The following is a 24942-nucleotide window of genomic DNA, read 5'->3' on the forward strand; positions in this document are numbered from 1 at the left end:
CATGAAGGCCACTCTGGAGGAGGGGTGCTGGTAGTGGAGCATGTAGGGGTAGGGGGCATATGGGAAAAGTATCTGTACCTTCTCAAATTGGCTGTGAACCTGAACCTGCTCTAAAAAATAAAATAACCATAAAAAGAAAAAGACAAACCTCTGGTAAAAAACCTACATGAAGACTAGTATTTGCCCCCTTAACTACTTCAGTAAAGTGACCATCATCTCCCCAGTCTATGTCTAAAACTGTAAGTCCTGCACGTAACCAGTTTTCAGATCCTGTTAATTTACCCTACATATTGCCACCTTACCTGCCTCCTGAGAAACCTGTATGCAGGTCAAGAAGCAACACAGCTGGACACGGAACAAAGGACTGGTTCAGAATTGGGAAAGGAGTATGTCAAAAGCTGTATAGTCACCCTGCTTATTTAACTGATAGCCAGAGTACATTATGCAAAATGCTAGGCTACATGAATCACAAGCTGGAAGCAAGATTGCCGTGAAAAATAACAATCTCAGACATGCAGATGATACCACTCTAACGGCAGAAAGCAAAGAGGAACTCAAGAGCTTCTTGATGAAAGAGGAGAGTGAAAAAGATGGATTAAAACTCAACATTCAACACATTAAAATCATGGCATCCAGTCCCATCACTTCATGGCAAATAGATGGGGAAAAAGTGGAAACTGGCAGATTTTATTTTCTTGGTCTCCAAAATCACTGTGAATGGTGACAGCAGCCACAAAATTTAAGACGCTTGCTCCTTGGAAGGAAATCTATGACGAACCTAGATGTATTAAAAAGCACAGCCATCACTTGCCTGAAAAAGGTCTGTATAGTCAAAGCTATGGCTTTTCCAGTAGTCATGTAAAGATGTGAGAGTTGGACTATAAAGAAAGCTGAGCACCCAAGAATTGATGCTTTCAAATTGTGCTGGAGATCAAACCAGTCAATCCTAAAGGAAATCAACCCTCAGTATTCATTGGAAGGACTGATGCTGAAGCTGAAGCTCCAATACTGTGGCCACCAGATGCGAAGAGCCCACTCATTGTAAAAGACCCTGATGCTGGGAAAAACTGAAGGCAGGAGGAGAAGGGGCGACAGAAGATGAGATGGTTGGATGGCACCACCGACCCAATGGACAGGAGTTTGAGCGAACTCAGGGAGATAGTGAAGGGCAGAGGAGCCTGGTGTGCCACAGTTGATGGGGAAACAAGAGTAGGACATGACCTAATAACTGAACAACATATTACCACATGTGGTCCCTCCTCCCACCTCTGCTTCAGTCTGAATCCTGCCATTTTGTGCCCTAATACTGGCGCAGCCTTGTGGGTGGTGGTCACCCCAGTGCCATCAGCCCTGCGCTAGGGGACCTGCTACACCATAGCCAGCGCTGCCGCCTGTGGTCCACCTCCTGCCGTGCCCTCCTGCCCCTGGGACAGTGTCTACGTTCACAACTCCACTGAACACGTTTCACTGCCAACCTTTCCCAGCTGTGTCACTGCTGGGTCCCAGCCTCTGCTGTACCTAAAAAGACCCTCAAATCATTCATTTCTGCTGTCTGTGTTACTGACACAGGCAGAGCCCAACCCCTATGCTCACCCATTGAGAGACTGGGGTGCCTGTGCAAATACTCTAAAATAAAGTCGAGCTCCAAAAAAAGGCCTGTTTCCCTTTGTCCACACCATCTCATTGTTAGTGAGAGCCAGTCTTTAAGTTAGTGAGAGCCTTCCTCGGGACCAGCTGTCCTTATCTTTGGAATGCCAACACGCAACCCCCCACCCCGCCCCACTTCTTGTAGAGCTTTTACTTAGGACCAGCTCAAGTGCCTTGTTTTTGATAAAGCCTTTCCTGACTCCAGTGTTCTTGCCTGGAGAATCCCAGGGATGGGGGAGCCTGGTGGGCTGCTGTCTATGGGATCACACAGAGTCGGACACGACTGAAGTGACTTTGCAGTTCCTGACTCCAGGCAGCACAAAACAAACCACCCTGGAGTCACAAGAAGTGGAAAAGTCTAGGACTTCTGCGCCAATAGCACAGCTTAGCAGGACCCCAGCATTTGGGGATGGATCGCTGAAAGCCAGCTTCATACTTCACCACTCACAATAAAGTAATCAACCCAGAAACCAGCAGGGCAGGGGGTGGGGGTGGGGGGTGTGGAAGCCTGGCAGGCACAGCTGGGGACCTCCCTGGTGGCCCAGTGGTTAAATATCTATCTGCCAACGCAGATGTGGGTTCCATCTCTGATTCGGGAGGATCCCACATGCTGCAGGGCAACCAAGTCTGTGTGCCACAGCTACTGAGTGTGCACTCCACAGCCCGCGGCATTGAGAAGCCCAGGCACCGCAGCTAGAGGGCAGCCCCTGCTCGCCGCAACTCGAGAAAGCCCATGCACAGCAATAAAGACCCAGCCCCCACCATAAATAAGTATGTTTTAAAAAGCACAGCTGATACATTAGGCTCTGCCTCCCGACCAAGCTGTGTGATCTAGACTGTGTCTTGACCTGTCCATCGGCAAAGTGGGAAGAATACCACAAGATTTAGTTAGAATTAAAGGCTTGCCCTGTGAGGCACCTGGCTCTCCCAGGTACACCTCTGCACCTATGAAGCCCTCCAACACAGTTCTCCCACTGCACCTCTGCACTGGGAGCTCAGAGTCTTAGCCACTGGACCACCAGGGAGGTCCCCTCACTGCACTCCTGATGGCCTCGGATTCTCTATGTAAAGGGCAGGTCTTTACCCTTCTGCCCGCACGATCACACTGCAGTGCAAGGCTCTCTGTGCTGGGTAGTTTCACTCTTACGATTAACAACTGTTTCGTGCATGAATGTAGCCCCAGGACTAGTGCTTGACAAATGCACAGTGAATGAATTTTAAAAATAAAAAATTGCAAATAGAACTACCTTATGACCCAGCAATCCCACTGCTGGGCATACACACCGAGGAAACCAGAATTGAAAGAGACACATGTACCCCAATGTTCATCGCAGCACTGTTTATAATAGCCAGGACATGGAAACAACCTAGATGTCCATCGGCAGATGAATGGATAAGAAAGCTGTGGTACATATACACAATGGAGTATTACTCAGCCGTTAAAAAGAATTCATTTGATTCAGTTCTGTTGAGATGGATGAAACTGGAGCCGATTATACAGAGTGAAGTAAGCCAGAAAGAAAAACACCAATACAGTATACTAACACATATATATGGAATTTAGAAAGATGGGAATGACGACCCTGTATGCAAGACAGGAAAAAAGACACAGCTGTGTATAACGGACTTTTGGACTCAGAGGGAGAGGGAGAGGTGGGATGATTTGGGAGAATGGCATTCTATCATGTATACTATCGTGTAAGAATTGAATCGCCAGTCTATGTCTGACGCAGGATACAGCATGCTTGGGGCTGGTGCATGGGGATGACCCACAGAGACGTTATGGGGAGGGAGGTGGGAGGGGGGTTCATGTTTGGGAACGCATGTAAGAATTAAAGATTTTAAAATTAAAAAAAAAAAATGAATCAGATACAGGAAGATGGGACTATGATGAAAAGGATAAAAGCGCTGAAAAAAGTAAACAGAAGAGAAGCATGAGTGTAGGGGATCCGCAAAAGTACGTGCACGCAAAATGAAATCTAATGAACGCCCTGAGAGAGCAATGTTCTGCGAGATGTCTTATTCACGTCAAAGCTGAGGCTTACACAAAGCCGTTTCTCTGTGAGGAGAACGTGCTTCTTTTAGTGATACTATTCCAGTTGCCATGGCATCCCAGGCACTCGGCCCACTCCCACCATGCAGGCCCTGCAGACTCACACACAGCAGAGAAACCCCCAAGGGCCCACTGTCTGAGACGGTCGATGGTGTGGATGTATCAGCCTAAGAAATCAGAGCACTGAAATTCACAGACTGTCATCATTCTGCAGTGAATGGGTTAGAGGGTTAGAGTCATTTTATCTAATATTTGGACAAAAATCCATGTAGCAGTTTTGTCTGCTTTAAAACGGTGAGACATTACATAAAACCACACAGTATGTGGAAGAACAGAAATCAGTGTGGTTAGTGCTTTTGGTTTTGTTCATCAAAAACACTATGAGAACTATGGAGAGAAAAAGGATTAAAGCAGCCCTCCCACATAAAATCAGAGCAAGATTTTCAAGCAATTATTATATTACTTCATTTGCCTGAGCAAAAAACATCAGCTTTTTTGGAAATTGGGCCAAACATTATGTAAGACTCTCAACTCTGGTTTGTATCCAAAATAGGAAGATTATTAAACTTATCCTTATTGAAGAAAAAGCACAGGAATTCTGCAAACATTTAGTAGAGGAAGGGGTGGTGTTGACAACACTGCATTGTGATATATGTGGAGATTTTTATAGAAACCAAACTGATTTTTGTCAGCCATGAAATATCAGTGTGCTTAATACTAACACACATAAATGACTTAAAAAACTACCTGTGCCTTCACAGGCTCTCCCCTGGCTCCGTCCACCCCAGGATCTCATCCTAGGCACCCAGTTCCCAGAATGGGTAGGGATCTCGTGCCACCGGAACATCAGCTCATATGAGACCAAACTTCACCTTCCATCCATAGGGGTTGTGTGGTCCTACAGAAGTGGAGGAGCTGAGGGAATCGTTCCCAGTCTGTGGGTCCTGGATGCCTGCAGGAGGGTGGGGGGCGGGGTCCAAGGATGCACTTGGCACAAAGAACTGACAATCGTACAGATGCAAAGTACCAATCAGCAAATAAAGTCTGTAGACAGTTGTGACACTATAAAGGTGCTCCCCTACCGAGAGTCAAGAGGAGCAAAGGCAGGGAGGCCAGAAGAGAGCCGCTGCCCCACTGCCAGTATCAAGAGCTGGTGGGTTTGCAGCCAATCCTACCTCTTCTGCAGAGCTTGAGGAATCTTTGCATCAAAACCTCAGCCTTCACCTTTGTGGAGAACACAGGCAACACTTGCAGGCTCTCTCGCTGCCGCCCGCCCGCCGTGGGCACACACGCCTGCCTGCTGGGGGCTGGGGAGGTGCCTTCTTCCCCACTGTCCCCACTTACCCCACAAGGCCCCAGGAGTCACTGTTTATTAAGTTGACTAGGATTCATTCAAGCTCTAAAGAAAATATCTGGCGTCAAAAGGAAGGCAGAAGAGAGGTCATTGCTTGCCATTAGTTCCGCAGTAGTTGCTGTACCCTCGATCTGCCCTACTTATGACAACCACTTATGACAACACACCATGCCGGGAGCAGCAGATGAGTCTACAGCAAGGTTTGCCCCAAAGCTAAAACAAACTTACTGACATTTAAAGGACAGTACTCACCCTGGGTTTATCTACAGGGGCAAGAAATTCATCCAGTGGTGCTTCAGCATGCAGGGACGGGACCAGTCTTGCCACGACAGACAAGCAGAGTGTGCTCTAGGACAAAGCGCCCCTCCCTGCCACCAGCCTGGGCTGGAGGAGAAGCAGTGTTTTGAAATCCCTCAAGGAGGGCTTCACTCCCCGCTCAGGGTGGAAGGCTCTAATCGCAGCCATGTGTGCAGTGATGGGCAGGCCTTCTTCAGAAAGCATGACAGTATTTCTGAGCGTGATTTTCGGTTGCTAAATATAGGCTTAGCAACAGCACTGCTGATGATATCACTCAGGAGACATTTTTAAAAAGAAGCAAAAGAAAACAGAGCTGCGATGTGCCCACAGCAGGACAACTGTTGTAGATGAAGTCCATCCAACTCTTTAAGGAGACAAAAATGCACCCTGTTCGATTCACTGAGTCCTGAGTCCTCTTCTATCACCCAGTGCGCTGCAGCTGGGCGAGTCTACGGGCCTCAGGGGAAACTCACAGACATCACAACCCCCACGGCAGCCCCAAGCGGAGTCCCTCATCCGCACCTGAAGCCTTTTCTGAAACCAGTTTAACCAGACACTGCGCTGACGGTGACAGATCACCGCACGTCCTGCCCGGTTTCTGGATCAGATGCTCTTGGCTGAGAGGGTAGCAGACAGCAAGGAAGAAGAGCAGGTGCAGGCCAAGCTTCACTGTACCCACACAGGCGCTGGCGGGGCCGGGGGCTCCCTGGGCTCCAGTCACCATGTTTGAGCTCAGTTCCCCTCCCAGGACCTGGTGGGCTGCCGTTTCCTCCCGTGACCTCCCAGAGCTTCCTTCCTCCGTGGGGTCTCTCACCTGGCAACTCGGTTTTAGTCCTGGCTATGCTGTAAATACTATGGTTTTTCCTGTGGTCATGTATGGATGTGAGAGTTGGACTGTGAAGAAGGCTGAGTGCCGAAGAATTGATGCTTTTGAACTGTGGTGTTGGAGAAGACTCTTGAGAGTCCCTTGGACTCCAAGGAGATCCAACCAGTCCATTCTGAAGGAGAGCAGCCCTGGGATTTCTTTGGAAGGAATGATGCTAAAGCTGAAACTCCAGTACTTTGGCCACCTCATGCGAAGAGTTGACTCATTGGAAAAGACCCTGATGCTGGGAGGGATTGGGGACAGGAGGAGAAGGGGACGACCGAGGATGAGATGGCTGGATGGCATCACTGACTCAATGGACATGGGTTTGGGTAGACCCTGGGAGTTGGTGATGGACAGGGAGGCCTGGCATGCTGCAATTCATGGGGTCGCAAAGAGTTGGACACGACTGAGCGACTGAACTGAACTGAACTGATGCTGTAAAGAGCTGCCCAAGCCACTTTAAGAAATCCTGACACCAGGACCCAACCCCAGAGATTCTGAGGGAGTTGAGGGTGTGGTCTCAACACCAGGATTTTTCAAAGCTTTGTAACTGACTCGGGTGCCAGCACAGTTGAGAATCGCTTCACACATGAGCCCCACACTGCCCTTGGACAACCCAACTCACCCCGAGTTCAGGCCTAGGCGAACATGTTCGGTGCTGTTGCCCAGACCAGCAGCATTAGGAGCCCTTCGAAGAGCTGAGGATGGTTCCCAGAGTGATTTAAGAGGTACAGCTGATGGGCTTTGGAGAATGAGGGTGACCAAGGAGGTGGATGATAGCTTAAAGGTTTTCTAGCTTGGCTGAATACAGGTGACAGTGATACCCCAGCCAAGATGGTGAGTCTAGGAGAATGAGCAGGTTTGAGAGGAAAAATGATTTATTTTTGACATTTTGGGGTTGAGATTTCTGTGGGATTTTGAGTGGTGACATGTAACAGCAACTCTGCTGGCCTGAGACCCCGAGCAACCAAGATGCACCACAGTCCCGGGGTCCCAGGACAGAAGAGCCGCTAGAGTCACTGGCCTGAGGGAGCTCACTGGGGAACCGAAACACAGGCTGGACGTGAAGGAAGAGGAGACAGGGACACACCGTGGGAGGCGATGGCATTCAAGGAGTGGGCAGGAGAAGACAATTCCGAAAACGAGACTGAGGGAAAAGCAGTCACAGAAGTCAGAGCAGGAACAAACGACCAAGGGGTCAGGAAAGAGCCGAGAAGGCAGGGCCTGTCTTGGCTTGCTTTGTGTCCTAAGGGCCTTGCACATAGTGGGCATTAATAAAAATGTGTGGAGTTGGTCAGGGGATGAGTTTGAAGAAGAAAGTGGTGGTCAATTTCAGCTAAAGCTGCAGAGTGATACTGAGAGAACAGAAACACTGGGATTTGATGGCTAAGAGGTCTCGGAAGGTCTTGATGAGAGAAATTTCACAGGAGCGGTGCTGATGCAGGAGAGATGCTTAGTAAGTTACATGTGATGGTGGAAGCGTCCCTCCCTGCTTCATGCACCCATGGTGGGGGTGCGCGGGGTGTGTGTATGTGTGTATGTACGTGTATGCGCATTCAGGGTGTGCAGGTATGTGCGTGCGGGGGCGCGCGGTGTCTGTGCATATGTGACAATGGAAACATCCCTCCCTGAGCATGGCAGGTGTGCACAGGGGGTGTGTGCGTGCGGGGGCGCACGGTGTCTGTGCATATGTGACAATGGAAACATCCCTCCCTGAGCATGGCAGGTGTGCGTGGGGGGTGTGTGCGTGCGGGGGTGCATGGGGGGTGTGCATACACGTAGAGGGTGGAAACATCCCTCCCTGAGCATGGCAGGTGTGCGTGGGGGGTGTGTGCGTGCGGGGGTGCATGGGGGGTGTGCATACACGTAGAGGGTGGAAACATCCTTCCCTGAGCATGGTAGGTGTGCGCAGGGTGCGTGTGTGTGTGCGGGGGTGCGTGGGGGGTATGCATACACGTAGAGGGTGGAAACATCCCTCCCTGAGCATGGCAGGTGTGCGTGGGGGGTGTGTGCGTGCGGGGGTGCGTGGGGTGTGTGCATACACGTAGAGGGTGGAAACATCCTTCCCTGAGCATGGTAGGTGTGCGCAAGGTGCATGTGTGTGTGTGCGGGGGTACGCGGGGTGTGTGTGTCTGCATGTGCGTGCACACGTGCACAAATACACCTGAGAGGCACCAGGCTGCGGGGCGTCCATTAGCAACTATGCCACGTTTACTCGCACCTGCGCTCCACCACTTCAGTAGCTGCCCCACATGGAAATGGAGCGGAAAATGCGGAGCCAAGGCCAGGAGTCGCTTCATAGCTGAGGATGGTTTTCAAAGTGCAAGGTTCTTAGGCTGCATCAGGCACAGGACAGCACTAGCGGATGCAAGGGACACGGAAAGCAAAGCCTGCTGGGCCACCAGCTCTCCTGGCGGCGCTTGGCAGGTGAGGCCCGGGCGCACCATGTGGAAACCTGCCTGGGCCCCACTCCTCCCCAGCATCCCCCAGGCCCCAGGCTTCGAGAACACGCAGGCGCACCCGCCACACGTGGCTTTACCTGATGAGGAGGAGCCTGTCCTTTTCAGAAGGGTGATCATCCAGCCACTGGGAGAAGCGTGCGTGGGACCACTCTGCCCTCTGCGGGTGGAAACACAGTCAGAGAGAGTGGCTACACCCTGTCCTATCCTGTGGGGCGTTCGTGGGTTCTGAGAGATCTCTGGGACTCCCAGGGTCAGAGGACCCCAGACACTGTCCCCAGAGGCAGGCAGCACGGCCCTTGGTGCACCTTCCCAGCCCCAGGGGGCCTTTCGGGTTTGTCAATGGAAGGTGGGTCAGCAAAGGAAATGGGGCCTCTGTCAAAAAACCTTTATGAACATAAATTACTTGCGTCACTGTTATTTAAAGGGCTAATTCTAGACGCGGCAGGTGATCTATACGTTGATGAGAAAGTAGGGCCTGGGTAGTGGGAATCTTCCCTGCTGAATCATTCGCTGCTAAGACACAAATTCATGACTTCTCTTGGCAGGAGAAGGCCAGAACCTTCAGTGAGTTAGGGGTGGGGTTGGGGGAGTCCCCCACATTCACTGAGTTCAGAAGGAAGACAAGTAAGAGGATTCTGGCTTCACCTCCTTACCTGGAAGGGGGATTTCAGCTCAGGGGGTGCTCTTGTGAACAAAAACTGAATAATGATGCTGAATGGAATTATGTCCCCCAGTGCAGGGCTGCTGGCCACATGTTCACTTGTCTGGAAGAGCAGTGGTCTAAATGAAGGAAATGTAGAAGTCATTTAATGCTGTTCAATATGGAAAGAGGTGACTCAGTAGAAGAATCATAATAGCATATTAGCATTAGTGTAATAGCATAATACATAATAGAATGAATAGCAGTCTTCCTAGACTGGATAATTCTTGACCATTTCTTAGCCTAACACACACACACAGACACACACATGTAGGCTGACCCCCCCCCCCTTCAGCTCCTTCCTTGGCCCCCAACTCACTGCCTTTGGGTCTGACTTTACTTCAAAGTGATTCAGCAACCCCCCCCCCCCCCCCCCCCCCCCCCCCCCCGCTTAGAGCTCATCTGATAACAGGCTAAAATGAAAGCACACAGTTAAAGCCTTCAAGTAATTCTAACTAAAAGGTTCTAACTGTAGCCAAAACTTTCAGCTTCTATTTTATATATAATCCTCCCATGGGCCAGGGACGGAGGAGCCTGGTGGGCTGCCGTCTATGCAGTCACACAGAGTCGGACACAAGTGAAGCAGCTTAGCAGCAGCAGCAGCAGCATGGGCTATAAGCTAATGTGGATAAATTCAATCATTTTCTATACAGCTTTCAAAGGGAAATTATATCCTTCTATATATATGAAATTATTACCCCACTGGACATCCCTCTCTTTAAAACACTGTGTGTCTAGGTTACCATCCAAGATAGGCTCGTCTCATTTTACTGTGCTTCACAGATTTGGTGGGGGTTTTTTTGTTTGCTTTTTATTTTTTACAAACTGAAGGTTTGTGCAACCGTGCTCTGTGGTGTCAGATGATGGTTAGCATCTTTTTTTGGCAATATTTTTAATTAAGATATATACAATTTTTTTAGACATAATGTCACTACATCCTTAATTAACTAGAGGATAGTTTAAAAATAGCTTTAATAAGCACTGGGAAACCAAACAATCCATGTGACTGGCTTTACTCTGAGAGTTGCTGTGAGGCAGTGGGCTAGAACCGAACCTGTAGTATCTCCAGTGTACGCCCGCTTGCATTTTACAGAAACCTACAGGCAAATCTACCCTGTTACTAACCACCTACTACCTTGTCAAAATGCTGGCAAAAATAATTTGAAACCTTTACTGACTCCTCCTTGGCTTTGGGCTCTGATAAAGGCCAAGCTGTAGAGGCTGAATCTCAAGAGGTAAGATGGCAACGTCTGACTGAGCAGAGATTCTGAAGCCTGTACAACAGCTCTGTACGCTGGCCTCGCACTTCATGCCATGTTATTTACTCCAGTCTATAGCCAAGGGCCTGCACAAAGCAGGACGAGCTTCCTCACCACAGTGACGGCTCACTCAAAGAGTCAGGAGAGCTCTCACCAGACAGCTGGTTCTGGCTGGATCCAGAATACTATTGGAAAGAATGTCTTTATATTAACTATTCTGTAAGTAAAATTTGGGGCCTCCCAGGAGGCTCAGTGGCCAAGAATATGTTTGCCAACCCGGAGACGTGAGTTCAATCCCTCGGTGGGGAAGATCCCCTGGAGAAGGAAATGGCAACCCACTCCAGTATCCTTGCCTGGGAAATCCCATGGACAGAGGAGCCTGGTGGGCTATAGTCCATGAGGCCCCTTAAGAGCCAGATATGACTGAGTGACGAAACAAGTAAAATTTACCCCTTGTAGGAATTTTTCTAACTTCAACTGTTCTATAAAACAACATCATTCTGTAATTTATAGTCTTCAGCTACTGTGGAAACTCTTCAGTTCAGTTGTGCTGTTCGCAGACATTCATAAAGCTCTGCTCCAGGTCCTCCGTGGGAGCAAGACTAGGGTCTTCCCACGGCCTTGGGAGGTACACTTAGCTCAAAGATTCTCAAGGTCAATCATCTCATGGGGTTCTACGCCGCAGGTTGCAGGCAACACATTCAGCACCTACTCAGGTATGAACACGTTGCTGTGGGAACTTTTGGTTTGCCTGGAGGCATCCCTGTGAGTCGTTCTCTTGTGCGTGGAAAATCCCATCTCCATAGGAGCAAAGCTCCCAGTTTTAACCACATAGAGCACTTATGAAAAGCTTTATAAATGTGACCTCATTTATTCCTCCAAACAACCCTATCAGGTAGGCACTGTTACATCCCCATTTTACAGATAAGTAAACTAGGAGGAAGAGAGCAAGTAAAAGCCAGGAAAGGGCAAAACACAGACTCGAACTTCATTTTGCTCAGCAGCCTCTTTCAGGATATCAACTGGAGCGACTATGCATCTATTTTTAGAACAGACTGATTCTCAGAGAGAAACAAAGACCCCTTGGGGAAAGCACAACTTGAAACTGTCAATAGCTCCAATGTGATAACCTGAGCAAATGAATGTTCCCAGTACATTGTCTAAAGGCTATGCAGTTAGTATCTATTTAGGAACCCCAGATTCTCTCTATGGGTCAAAGTGGATCTCCAGTCACCCACCTACTTGAACCATCTCATCACACTCTCTCGTGGAATTATTTTCACCTGGCATGACCTGAAAGGTCCTGTGGGGTGATGACTGGCATGGTCTCAGAGGCCTCTGGAAGCTGACTCTGGATGGAGGGGGTGGCAGTATACCCCAGAGCGCCACTTCCTGTAGCCGGCAGACCTGTTCTGGCAGGGGAAGCTGAAAACGCCTCACAGCCTGAGGTCCTCAGGAGCTGAACAGCTGACATTCCCATCCTCCAAGTCCAGCCAGGGGCCGAGAGCACCACTGACATGACTGTTTCCAGGTTAGAACTAACCAGGGGGAAGAGCCAGTCGGGAGGGGGTTCCTCTACTGGGTCATGGGCTCACCCTGCAGGTCCGGCACACGTGAAAGGCCACCCAGAGCCATGTGCCAAGACGGGGAGCTCATGCCTTCCCCTCTCTCCAGCCACCCCTGGTCCGGTGAGGGTCCTCCCCTGCCCCAGTAAAGCCCACTCTTTGCTATGGCACGTGACACGGGAGGATTCACCGGGAACCCTGGCTGATGACAGGAGAGCCAGGGCAGGGCCAGTCCTGTAAGACAGTCCTCAACTCACTGAAAAGCAGCCAGATGGAATCCTTTCTGCCATATGACAGGAAGATGACCAGGCATTTCGGTCCCTAGTCTGTCTCAGTGCTCACTATCTGAAGCCCCACGTACAAACGGTTTCGAACGAAACACTAAACTATTTTCCAAAGAATTGATACATTTTCTTCTTTCTGAAAATGGGAATTACAACACACAGGCTGTGCCCCCCCCCACACACACACAGGCTGTGCCAAACACACACACACACACACACACACAGAGGCTGTGCCATGTGGCTTGCATGATCTTCGTTCCCTGAGGCTGTGCCCCACACACACACACACACACACACACGCATGCACGCACACACACACAGAGGCTGTGCCATGTGGCTTGCAGGATCTTCGTTCCCTGAGGCTGTGCCCCACACACACACAGGCTGTGACACACACACACACACACACGCACACGCACACACAGACGCTGTGCCATGTGGCTTGCAGGATCTTCGTTCCCTGAGGCTGTGCCCCACACACACACAGGCTGTGACACACACACACACACACACACACACACACACACACGCACACGCACACACAGAGGCTGTGCCATGTGGCTTGCAGGATCTTCGTTCCCTGACCAGGGACTGAGCCCAGGCCCATAGCAGTGATAGTGCTGAGTCCTGGCCACTGGACCGCCAGGGAAGTCCCATCCATCAATACAAACACTACAAGGGTGGAAAGGGAAGAAGGGTGAGAAAGGGAGTGGGAAGGAGACAGGGAGGGAGAAACGATCTGAAACGTGCCCCGTCCAACAGCCCAGCTGAGCTATGCACGTGGCTGCTGCTGGTGAAACCAGCATAGGGCAAAGCCTGGGAGAAACCAGCTCATTTTGAAATAGCATCTTTTGGTCAATCATCTGTCCCTTTGGAGCTCTGAGTCACAGATGTTCTTTTTCTGCCGAGACCAAATGTGGCCACTAACAGGACTGCCAAAAAAGCCATGGGAAACAAAACTGGATTTGACTTGGTATTATGCCTCACTGACACAATTACCTGTAAACACTGACTGCAGCTATTTTGTTTGTGGTGCTTGTTTTAAGAAATCGAAAGAACACAGCATGAAACTCCCATCCTCCCTGATTGCAGGTGGAATCTGAAATACCAGTGAGTTCAAAACATGTATCACCATCTGAGGTGATACAAGGAACAAAAGGAAACAAATTAAGATGTTACAGAATGCAGACAGTCCAATGCCACAAAATCATTCTGAAAAAATACTCCAAATAGCAGCGCTTTCAAGGTTAAACTTCATAGGCAGCTAGCAGTCTTCATTAATCAAGTATTAGGTCTCATTAGAAAAAAAAATTATGCTTCTAGTAGAGATCTCCACATTTAAGGGATCTGTGCAGCTGTTAGTCTTCTGTTAAGGCCAGTTCTGAGGTGGAGTAAGACTCAAGTCGTCCTGTGCGCATGTCCACAGCCAGCGTCTGAGATGGTCTGTGCTGTCTGCTGCCTGCCACCACCCCCACTCCAAAACTGCTTTTAGTGAGGGGCCAGGACGGAGGCCAGACTACTGAGATCGAAATCAGCATAGAAATGAGGGGGCGGGGAGGACACAGGACTTCTCCCTGCACTGGATGTGGTGGGAATTTCAGAGAGATGGGAAGAGGTCCACATATGGTGGCTGGAGGGGCTGTGTGTCCCAGGAGAGGACAAAGCAGGAGGCTGACGCCTGGGGGTGAGTCAGGGCTCAGAGCAGAGAGGTGAGAGGCCTCCCAGGTCCCTGTCTTGGAGTCCAAGGTTGTCCCAGGGGACTAGGATGGAAAGGAGGTGGGGATTTCAGACATTCTCTAGGAATAAAAGTGCACACGTGGTTCAAGACTCCTGAGGCATCTCCTGGTAGGCTGTCTGCAGCGGAAATCAGGGAGACAGGGCATTTCAGATCAGGAGGGCATGGCCAGAGCGGGGGCCTAGACGGTCTTTCTAATGTTTACCTGTGTGCTAGGACCCGTCCCAGTGAGAACAAAGGAGAACTTCTGGAATAAGACATCGGGCATGGTGGCTGCGAGCATGGGCGGTGGGGTCAGGCAGGCTGGGAGTCTCAAATGCAGCCCCACAGCTCACAGCTCTCACACATGCAGTCTGAAAACTGACCCCTCAGCCCCGAATGAGCCCCCGACTCTCAACTGTCGTCCTGAAGATGGAAGGAGAAAATCCCAGGACAATGCTCAGTACAGGCTAACATACAACAAATAACCAAACAATGACTGCTGAATAAAGATGACAAAAATGAAACGTCCAGCCCTGCATGTTTACCTGGGAGCTCCCGGAACTGCTGAAGTACTGGCAGGCAGCAAAGCAAACCAAGCCCCAGATGTGGCTGCCTTCTGGCTCCAATGCTGACATTAGAAACTTAGAATTAAGAACACGGAAATCGTGACTGCAGAGCATGGCCTAAGTGGAAAGGAGGAGCAGAGCCCACCTGGGGTCCTGGGGCTGGGAGCGCTCATCCTGGAGGCTGTGGAGATGGCCACCCTCGGGTCTACAGACACACAGGCCAGACCTTGCCCTGAATCTCAAGCATCAGGTGATCAGGGAGGTAAACTGTAGCTATGGGGAACCCTCACCATTCCTCCAGCTGAAGACAGCTGACGTGAACGCTACACTCTGTAGGGTTACTTCTACAGAGTCCCCTTCTCCAGAGCCCTGCATGCTAACAGACCCATCAGAACAGCCCCTATCTCCTGACAGCTCTCAGTGCTTTTTCATTAAATCTGAGGAGGCTTTCAGCAGAGCAGGCTGTGAATGTAATTCAGGGACCAGGCTGTTCCCTGGGGAGTGAGGATGCTGGGGCCTGATAGAAGGCAGGGTCTTCAGTGATCTGCACGGTCAGGCCCTTGGCCAGGTGGAGGCAAGGTAACCTCCCACACGAACGCCACGTGGGGCACACCACCATGCTGCAGAGGGATGGACAAAGATGGGGGCTCACGCGTCCCGTGTGCAGCTACAACACAAATACCCAGGGGCAAGTTCCTAACGTCAGCAGCTTTCTGAGGCAGCCTTCTCTCTGGGGTAAAAGATTCCGGCTGCCTGAGAAACTCTAATGTAGACAGGAAAATGGAAATGCATGCAAGAAGCTCACCGGCCTAATTAAAGAGTCCACTAGTATCACCATCAAGGAGAACGCCCTGAGGCAGATGGCTGCCTGATGGGGGAAGGGGGTGCTTGCCAAGGCGAGGGTGTCTGGGGAGGGGAGGCTGCACCTGAGGTCCAGGCTGGAGGTGCCCCGCCCGGCTCTGTCACCCTCCCTGGCACTGGGCCTGTTGCCCCTCCTGTAGCCACTGCCTCTAAATCTGCTGGGGCTTTGGTTGTCTGGCTGTCTTTCTTGCCCCCCAACCCCTTACTATATAATATTTTAGTATATTTTAGGTTATTTTTAGGCTCACTTGTTATTTTTAAATGGGAGAAATACTGTAAGAGGAATTTTTAAATATATTTGTTGACATTTCTAACTATAAATATACAACAACCAAAGCAAAAAAATTTGAAAAATTTAGGAATCTCTTTTAAAAAAAACCACTAGAAACAATGCTACTCTCCAAAGGTAATATTTTGATGCTCATCCTTGACTTCTCTCCAAAGCCACAGGTCATTATTTTTAAAACAGCAGCGATGCCTATTGTATATACTGGTGAGTAGTCTGTTTTTTCATTTTCTGATACACCAGAAAGTATTTTTCTTTTTCTTGGACATTAACTAACAGTATAAATTTTTAATTGGCTGCATATATTTGATCCGATGAATGTGGCCTATTTTAGCCAGTTTCCTACTGATGGCCACTGAGCTGGTTTGGATATGACTTAGAACCTTCAGTCCAGGAACTAGAGTCCAGCTCAGTTATGGAAATGACCACTAGATGATGCCTTTTCCTTGTCACAGCACAGACAAGAAGATGAACAAGAGTGGGCCCTCCCACTGCAACTGCTCAGGACTAAGTTCTGGAGAAGATACGGACCTCTTATCAAGTTTTTGCAGGAAGCAAGAGAAGGGCCTAGAAGTGAGTTACTGGAATAAAGATGACTCTGTACTGACTGACTCCTCTCTAGGAAGGGCCTCTGCGGGACTTCCACATGGGCATGCTGTTGTAAGTCAACTCCCCTCTGAGGACAACTGCAGAGAAACTGGCAGGGCCAGGGCCTTGCTCAATCACGTTTACAGGCAGAGGCAGCAGAACTGTCATCTCTCTTCTCCAAAGACAGGTCGTAAAACCTTTCCCTGGCTAGACACGACTGAGTGACTGAACTGAACTGAACATAAAATCTCTCTTACTGTGAGAGTTGAAGTTTTGAAACACATCTAGATTGACCATTGCCTCAAGACAGAAGGTAGTTATAAAAAACCAAGGATTAAAAAAAATTATACACCAATCATTAATTTTTTATTCTCTAAATAGATACTAAAAGGTGTTACTATTCAAACTTTAAACACTCCTTTAAAGATTCTTTTTCTCATGTGGAAACTGGGGTGGGTTGACAGAAAATCTTATGTGAAACCCTCAGAACATGTATCTCCATACTGTGACACAACTTTAAAAGCACTTGGATAGGGACTTCCTTGCTGATCCAGCAGTTAAGACTCTGCACTTCCATCGTAGGGGGAACAGGTTCGATTCCTGGTTGGGGAATTAAGTTCCCACATGCTGCGCAGTAGGGCCAAAAAGTAAAAAAAACAACAGCAAGTACCTGGATAAAGATTGTCTTGCATTAGCAAATGGGAAGATAAACACTGTTTTAATACACGCACGTGGAATAATCAACCAAATATGGGAGGCAGGGCTATCAAAAATATTTATCTAATCTTAAACTAGCAAATCCCAAATCATGGCTTTTTCCATGCCTTTTAAAATAACTAGTTGGTTAATGTCCTCTAGCATGCTAAGATTCTGTGACTCAGGGCAGCATTTTATCATCCAACTGGGACTGCTGTGTTTCCATCTTACTCAGAGTAACTTTCAGTTCAGTTCAGTTCAGTTGCTCAGTTGTGTCTGACTCTTTGCAACCCCATGGACTGCAGCACGCCAGGCTTCCCTGTCCATCACCAACTCCCGGAGTTTACCCAAACTCATGTCCATTGAGTCAGTGATGCCATCCAACCATCTCTTTATAGGAGTTTTATTAAGGTTGTTGCCGAGAGCCAGCATGAGGAATCCCACCTGTGGCAAAGGTCATGAGGATGGAAGCCAGACATATGCAAAGGCGTGATCTGGCTTCAGAGGTTCCCCCTGGATTTTCCTGAACATCTACCCCCCAAAACCAGAGTCTGCCTGCCTTACTGTACTGTGCTTTCCACTCTTCTGCCTCTAAAAGGAATTAACTTAGGGCTCCAGTTAACAGTCTCCTGCATATAAAAAGAATGTCTCCGTTTAAACCCCTTTGATGGCTTTCTAACTTACCTGACCAGTCTGCCCGGAGTTTTACAACTTGTGAATTGTTTACAGTCCCCCAACCGTGAGAGGCACAAAGCTTAAAGCATCTTAAAGATACAGAGCCTTTTCTAAAGAGCTAAAAATTATATTGGTGACGGGTTTCACTGTTGAGTCAATGACTGCTGCCAGGCCTCCATATCTTTTATCTTTTAGGCACCTGGGATGATATTAATCAATGTAATCGGGATATAGAAAAAGGAATATAGTAGTTTTGATGTTAGCAACACTAGACTTTTGAGTTAATTACTTTTCTCTTTGTTATAAATCACTGTACTCCTTTTCCTTGTTATAAATTGTTGTATCCTTGCTATGTAAGAATGTAACTTTATTTAGTGCTTTCTGAGAGTGGTACCAGACTTTGGGAAGAACAACGCTATTAAGGCAAATAAGTCTTCTGGTTGACAAACCCTTATCAGAAAAGGGCCGTAAAATGTTAACTGGCCTTCTGGCCAGAAGATGATGTAAATTACCTAAGACTTGTGTATAAAACTAGGTATGCAGAGAGAAAGCCTGGTCTCGATAAGAGTCAGGGCTGCTGACACTGCATAAGTTCGTATCATCCATTGATCTCTATGTACAATAAAAAGTATAAAAGGCGTTTCCGAACAATAAAGGATGGACCAGTTTCTCAGACCAGCTTCTGAAACTGGTTTCTTGGAAATCTGGCTCCCCCGTGTCTAATCTCTCTCTCTCTCTCTCTCTCTCTCCCCCTCCTTCCCTCTCTCTCTCTCCCTCCCTCCCTCCCTCTCCTTTTCAGGCTGAATTCCCATCTGGGGTATGGAGGCTCTCTGAGTCTACTTACTTGCCCTGGCTTCTAAGATCCGCCCTGGCTTCTAAGATCCACGTGAGAGGGAGCCTAAGATGGGGCACCCTCTGCTATTCAAGTGGGCGCCAGTGTCCTAACGTAGACAGTGCAAGTTCCTTGTCTTGGAACTTTATTAGTTTTCCATGTAAACCAAGTTATTCAGCATCTTTTCTCCACTAAATTTCCCAATACACTATTCTTTCCTAATCTCTCTTTTATATTTCTAAATAACTAAGTTTTTCCTCACCTAGTCCATCTCCCCTTCGAACTACCCTGGATCCACCGGGGCAGGACCCCAGCAGGTTGTTTTTAATGGTACATAGAGATGACTGGAAGATCAGTAAGCTCAGTGCCTCTTTCAACTTGTCCATATTTGGTAGTGCCAAACCCAAAGGCTTCCAAAATATTTGAACACTTATAAAAGGTATGAGCTAATCCAAAGAAGGTATCTGAAACACTTGTGACCCCACTTTTTCTGAAATCCAACTTTGTACACATAAGGCATTTGAGAAAAATACAAGTTCAGGCTCTTGTGTTGGCATTAAAAATATCTTTGCCAAGTACACATAGGCAAAGAAAAGGATAAGCCTCCCCTTTCAATCAACAACCTTAGGTTCTTATATTTCAAGTGCTATTATAACTGAATTTTCTATGAAGATCTTGGGTGACATAAGCGAGTGAAGCAACCTTTTAAAGAATATACTACTTATTGATTATTCTAGTTTCTAGTACTGAGTCAGTTTACAGAAAGCCACATGCCTGGACTCTCTAACCTATCTTTAGAAAGAAATATTAAAAAACACCACGCTCCAGGATATTATGGATAGGTGACATCAAGGCTTCCCATCTGGCATGCTTCAGTCACAAGTTATAACTATTATGCTGATCTCCTTGGCTCTCAGGGTTGGTCATCTTTTTGTACATATACGTTTTCTATGTGTGCCATGAAGTGAAAAGTTTGGGAAGTCTGGCTTATTGAATAAACAGCCATATGCACAACATCTTTTTATTTTCTAAAATCTGATACTTAAGACCTAGACATTAAGCTATTCAATGGTCCTTAAAATTTGAGCTGGTAAAAGGTCTACCTAAGCATTCAGCACTGAAAAGGATTTTCCTATTAAATTGATACATTCTTAGATCATGGGTTTGAATTAACTCATTTTTCTTTTTGAATTGATTTCTAGGAAGTTCAATCCCAAATTTTGTGCTCAATTGCATTAGCCATGGTTACCTTAAAGTATCTACTACATTTACAGTCATTCTCTGCATTTCAACACTAAACTCGGTTCTTCAAATACTCTAATAGTTTGTTTTTGTTTTTTTAATGGCATGCAGCCTATAACCTTTTTATAAGTAGACTGGGTTGGAAATGATAAATGAACCAATAACATTTCCAGAAAAAGATGTCTATACAGTTATGACCTGCCTGGTATTATTCAATATATTTCTGTAAGAATGGAGAATTTAAAAAATTCCCCTAGGAAGAGTATAATAAAAAATTTAACAGCTCAATCTTGTGAACTGCAACTGAACTGCAATACACACACACACACACCTTATTAAATATAACATTATAAATTTCTGGTTTGGATAACTTTCAAGATGAACCATATGAAAGTGCCATTATTGGTTGTATATCACAAAATGGTTGAATAATGGCAATTTCATGTAGATCAATGTGAATAGGTACGGATTTATCTGCTAATAGGGTATGGCTATATTAACAGTGATAACAGAATTATGCCTCACCTGAATGACCTCAGCATTCGATAGGACTTTCCCAAATCAGATACTCTTCTGCAGAATGGACCCACAGCCAACTCCATCTGAAATATTAAAAGATATCCCATAGCTTTTTATATCAGAATCTTGAAGTGAACTGGGCACCCACTTGGATCACAGAAAGTTGCAGCTTGAAGTAAACTTAATTGGATCTGCACTGTAAGGCAGTTCTGAATGTCAAGTTTATTAAAAGACAAGAACTTAGATAGCTTTTGCATTTATTTACTAAAAAGATCATAAGATAATTCCTTCAAGAATAGAAAAGCAGCTTTTGTTGTGTATGAGGAGAAGGTTTAGATTTTTTTTCTCCATTGAAAAATCAGAAAAAGAAATGTTTTCAAGACTGCCTATGTGTCTGTACTTTAAGTGAGCATCACAAGTCTTTTTCTATTAAACGGAAATGATGACAGTTTTCAGCAGGCTGGTGAAAAGCGATTAAAAGCACTGACTCTGGAGGCAGCACATGTGTGTCAGTTTCTGATCTACAGTGACTAGTTGTGTGGCTCTGGGCTTAACCTCTTTATGTTCCAAGTTCCTCATCTGTCAAACACAGATAATACCCATCATAAAATTATGCAAACAAAATAGATAATTTCACAAAGCACTATGTGCATGCCATATAGTAAGTGCTTATTAAGTGTCAGCAATTACTTTTTTTTTTTAATTTCCCCCTTTTAAATTGTTAAGTGGATTAATTTGCTTCCTGACTGAAGAATTCAGCAACTACTACTTCTCTTTATTGTCCTCCTTTGACTGGAAATGTTGTCATTAATTGGAGTTTTAGGTTACCTGTTCTTTATCTACCAAGTGAATATGCAAAGTTTTTGCATATATGGCAGATGGTAAGCCATTTCACTATGCTTGCTATGAACAGAGACCTGGTAAAGAATAGTTTAGAAAATTTCTGAGAAAAGCCTGCTCCCTGGTAAATCAACATCTTTCTTCAAGAAAAACATATGAATGAAAAATGGGGTATCTGTCTTGCTGGCCATCTTTCTGAAAAACTATTCAAATCTTCTTGCCGTTGGAAGACCATGGAGACGTAATCACTCATTTGAGAAATATTTTTTACTCCCTACTAATTATCAGGCACCAAACTAGACATGGAGATAAGAAGATGAATTAGACAGTCTTACCTCTGAGGAGCTCTCAAATTTATTGAAGAGGATAAATATTTAAATAGTATAATCTTCACTCAACTAGCTTATGAGAGATCCGTGTGTGTAAACACAGACGCACACACATATTGATTATTATTAAGAGAAACAACAAACAAGTGTGAAGTCAACTGTGTGAACTGAGTGTCAGGGGAGAATTACAAAGCAGCTCCCTTTCTTCAGATGGTCTTGAGGGTGACTCGTGACTGGTGGGCCTCTCTCTCAGCATACAGAAGACACAGAGTGTAGTGTATGCCCTAGAGGGAGAGCTTACACGGCCAGCAAACTTTCTAAAACACAAAAGAGTAAGTAGATAAAAAGAGAAATCTGACGAAGAAAAGTCAGATTCTTTCCAACATTACAAAAGAGAGCAGTTTCAAGCCAATGTTCTTGAAGACTGTGGGCAATGGGCTGTTCCTTGGGACCTGTTCAGTTTAGATAGGAGTTTCTGGTTTCCTACAGAATGTAGTACTTATTTTACAGTGAGCACAAAGTAAAAATGTGATTTGTAACATGTACCTATGCCCATCTGTTTCTCTGTGGAGGTGCATTTATAATGCTTTTTTACATGCTGAAATTTGTCAATTTTTTTTTTTTAGTTACCCCAGTGGGCTTTATCATTTTCAAAGATTACAGCCAACAACCTTTGCCTTAGCACTTGAGCAGGACTGAATGTTAAATAAAACAGCTAGGAGAAAATTACAGTATGAGAATATGACCTCGAATGGCTGTGTCGTCTCTGATGACTGCAGGAGATTTCCATGCCATATGACAATTTCAAAACGTTAAATGTTTAACATAAATTTTTCATCCATCAAGGACCCCTAGGGTACTAAAAACCATTTTCTTCCGCTAGAGTTCCACGAAACAATAAAGGCCATGCTTCTGAAGGGCAGGAGTGTTCCTTTTAGAGGTAACTCTGCCGTTAGCTGTCAGTACAAAACGGCACCTGCAACTGCCTCTCTCCAGCTCTCCTGTTCGGAGGCAACAAACAGTTAGCAGCAGGCATGGTTAACTAATTACATAGCTGCTCCATGCCCACCGCAGACATCTGGCTAACCACAGGGCATCTTCAGATACTCCTGGGCATTCCTGCCCTGACACTGTTCAGAAGGAAAGGCAACAGGAATTGGAATCTTGATTATTTGCAGATTTTCCCCCTAAATTTATCATTTTCAGGCAAAAAGCAAGAGAGATATAAATATATATTTAAAGGGAACCAGAAATAAACAGAAACTGCTCAGAATGCCACTGAGTAAATAATTTAATGCCAACATCAAAAGTCATCCTTCTCTAGGGATTCCCTGGTGGCTCGGTGGTTAAGAATTTGTTAGCCTGTGCAGGAGACACAGGCTCGATCCCTGATCTGGGAAGAACCCACAGGCCACGGAACAACTAAGCCCATGCCACGACTACTGAACCTGTGCTCTAGGGCCCGGGAGCCACAGCTTTTGAGCCCACATGTGGTACAGGCTGTGCTCTGAAATAAGAGAAGCCACTGCAATGAGAAACCCAGCAACTAGCGAGAAGCCCCCACTCGCCACAACTGGAGAAAAGCCTGCGCAGCAACAGAGACCCAGCACAGCCAAAAATAAATAAATAAAACGTTAATGTTTTTTTTTTTTAAAAAACACCATCCTTCTCTCTGGGAAAGAAACACAACTGAGGAGCAGAGGGGAATGTGTGGTTCAAAGGACAGTGTGGACAGGTCCCCAGAGAGATTCTGCATCAGCAGAACCCCAGTGGCTTGGACAAGCCTAGTGCTTGAGGATTGCTGTGTGATTAGTGTAAACCCAGAGACCATGTGGTCACAGCAGGGAATTAATTACCATGAGGAAACCACCTCATGCCCATGACCTGATTCCTAAGGGGCTATGCTCTGGGCACGTTCCTCATCATGAACCCACCAGATGGCTCCCTGAAAATATTTTCTCTTTCACCTGTGTAATGGTGCCAGTGAGGAGACGTTAGGATTCCTGCATAAATCTTTAAAAAGATATATAGATATATCATAGATATATCATTATCTATCTGCCTTTGCAAACTGGACTTGATGACTAATAATTATCAGTAATCCCAAACTACTCTCTTCTGAGTTCTTTCTCTTTCTGTTATTTATGCCAGAATAGCAGGCACTTTTATCACAAAAACTTTTTTTGAAACTCATCAAGGATAAGTGTGTTCTTGATTCCAATAGCTGCTATGGTTTTGTTTAATTTTGAATACAAGTTGATAGAACTTTCAGTAATGAGGCAGCCAAAAGGCTTTATAGTCCCAGGTGATGCCTGTCATGAATATAAATATCAGGGTAATGCCATCTAAGTGTGTTGACTTACCTCAGAAAAGTATTTCCAACCAAGTACAAAAGCTGAGGTAGAATATCACATAATTGTAGTTGTGGTAAGAAACTACATTAAATGAAATGAAGCCCCAAACTCACTTTAATATTTGTAAAATATAGGAAAAGATACAATAGCTGGAATATTTGCCAAAGCTGCTGGCCACACCCACGACTAACTTCCAAAGTGCCTGTGCCTGTCATTCCACTGCCCATGACCTGCAGGGCTGGGAAGAAGCCGCACAGTGAGGGGCAGGGTGTTGTGAAGCAGGGACATTGTCCAGGAGTGAAGGAATCAGCTCACAGAGGGTGCAGCCACCAGGGTCACTGCAGGGCTGGAAAACATACTCTAACACTGAGTAAGAGATGGAAAACAGAGGTGGCCTTGGTGCATAATAAGTTAGTATATAGTAACGATTGATGCGTTTCATTTATCTTAAGAGAAGGGACCTGGAAAAAGGTCTGATTCATGGGCAACACATCTTCAGAAAGAAGGAAATGCCAAATAAAATAAAATTCTGAATGTGTGGTTCAAGGAAGGTAGAAGCTCAATCGTGCCCCTGGAAGCTAGGCATTTTAAGCAGGTGCCGGCTGTGATAGCAAGGGTCACAGGATAGCACTCTCCAACTCCCGGGACTCATAAGGGGCTATATCATTAAAACAAACAAAAAAGAGCCTTCTTCCCGCAGCACTCTCATGTCGGCCATCTCCTGCTCGGCTGCCACTCTAATTGGACTTGAAGTGCTGCCTCCAGGAAAGTGACTCAAGAACCAGCTGGAGCAGAATGCAAATAAACCGGTGGGGGAGGGAGCCCAGGAGAGAGAAGAGGACAGGGAAAGAAAAACAAAATGAAGGAGGAAAGGGGGAAAGAAGAACAGACACTCACTGGGGTACAGCTCACAGTGTCTTTAACAAATATGAGCAGGCCTTGGTACAT

General features: G+C 46.6%; 1 protein-coding gene across 1 annotated transcript in view; it reads right to left on the reverse strand.

The window, feature by feature from the left end:
• The window catches only part of COG5 (component of oligomeric golgi complex 5), a 270198-nt gene that overhangs the window by 1351 nt on the left and 243905 nt on the right, over window positions 1-24942 (reverse strand). The window contains exons 19-21 of the mRNA XM_052638342.1: window positions 20478-20554; window positions 9335-9461; window positions 8759-8838 (exon numbers count right to left, since the gene is read on the reverse strand). Of these exons, the coding sequence (XP_052494302.1) occupies window positions 8759-8838; window positions 9335-9461; window positions 20478-20554 (284 nt within the window). The remainder of the gene's footprint in view (window positions 1-8758; window positions 8839-9334; window positions 9462-20477; window positions 20555-24942) is intronic.

This window comes from Budorcas taxicolor, chromosome 4 (assembly GCF_023091745.1).
Source record: "Budorcas taxicolor isolate Tak-1 chromosome 4, Takin1.1, whole genome shotgun sequence".
NCBI lineage: Eukaryota > Metazoa > Chordata > Mammalia > Artiodactyla > Bovidae > Budorcas > Budorcas taxicolor.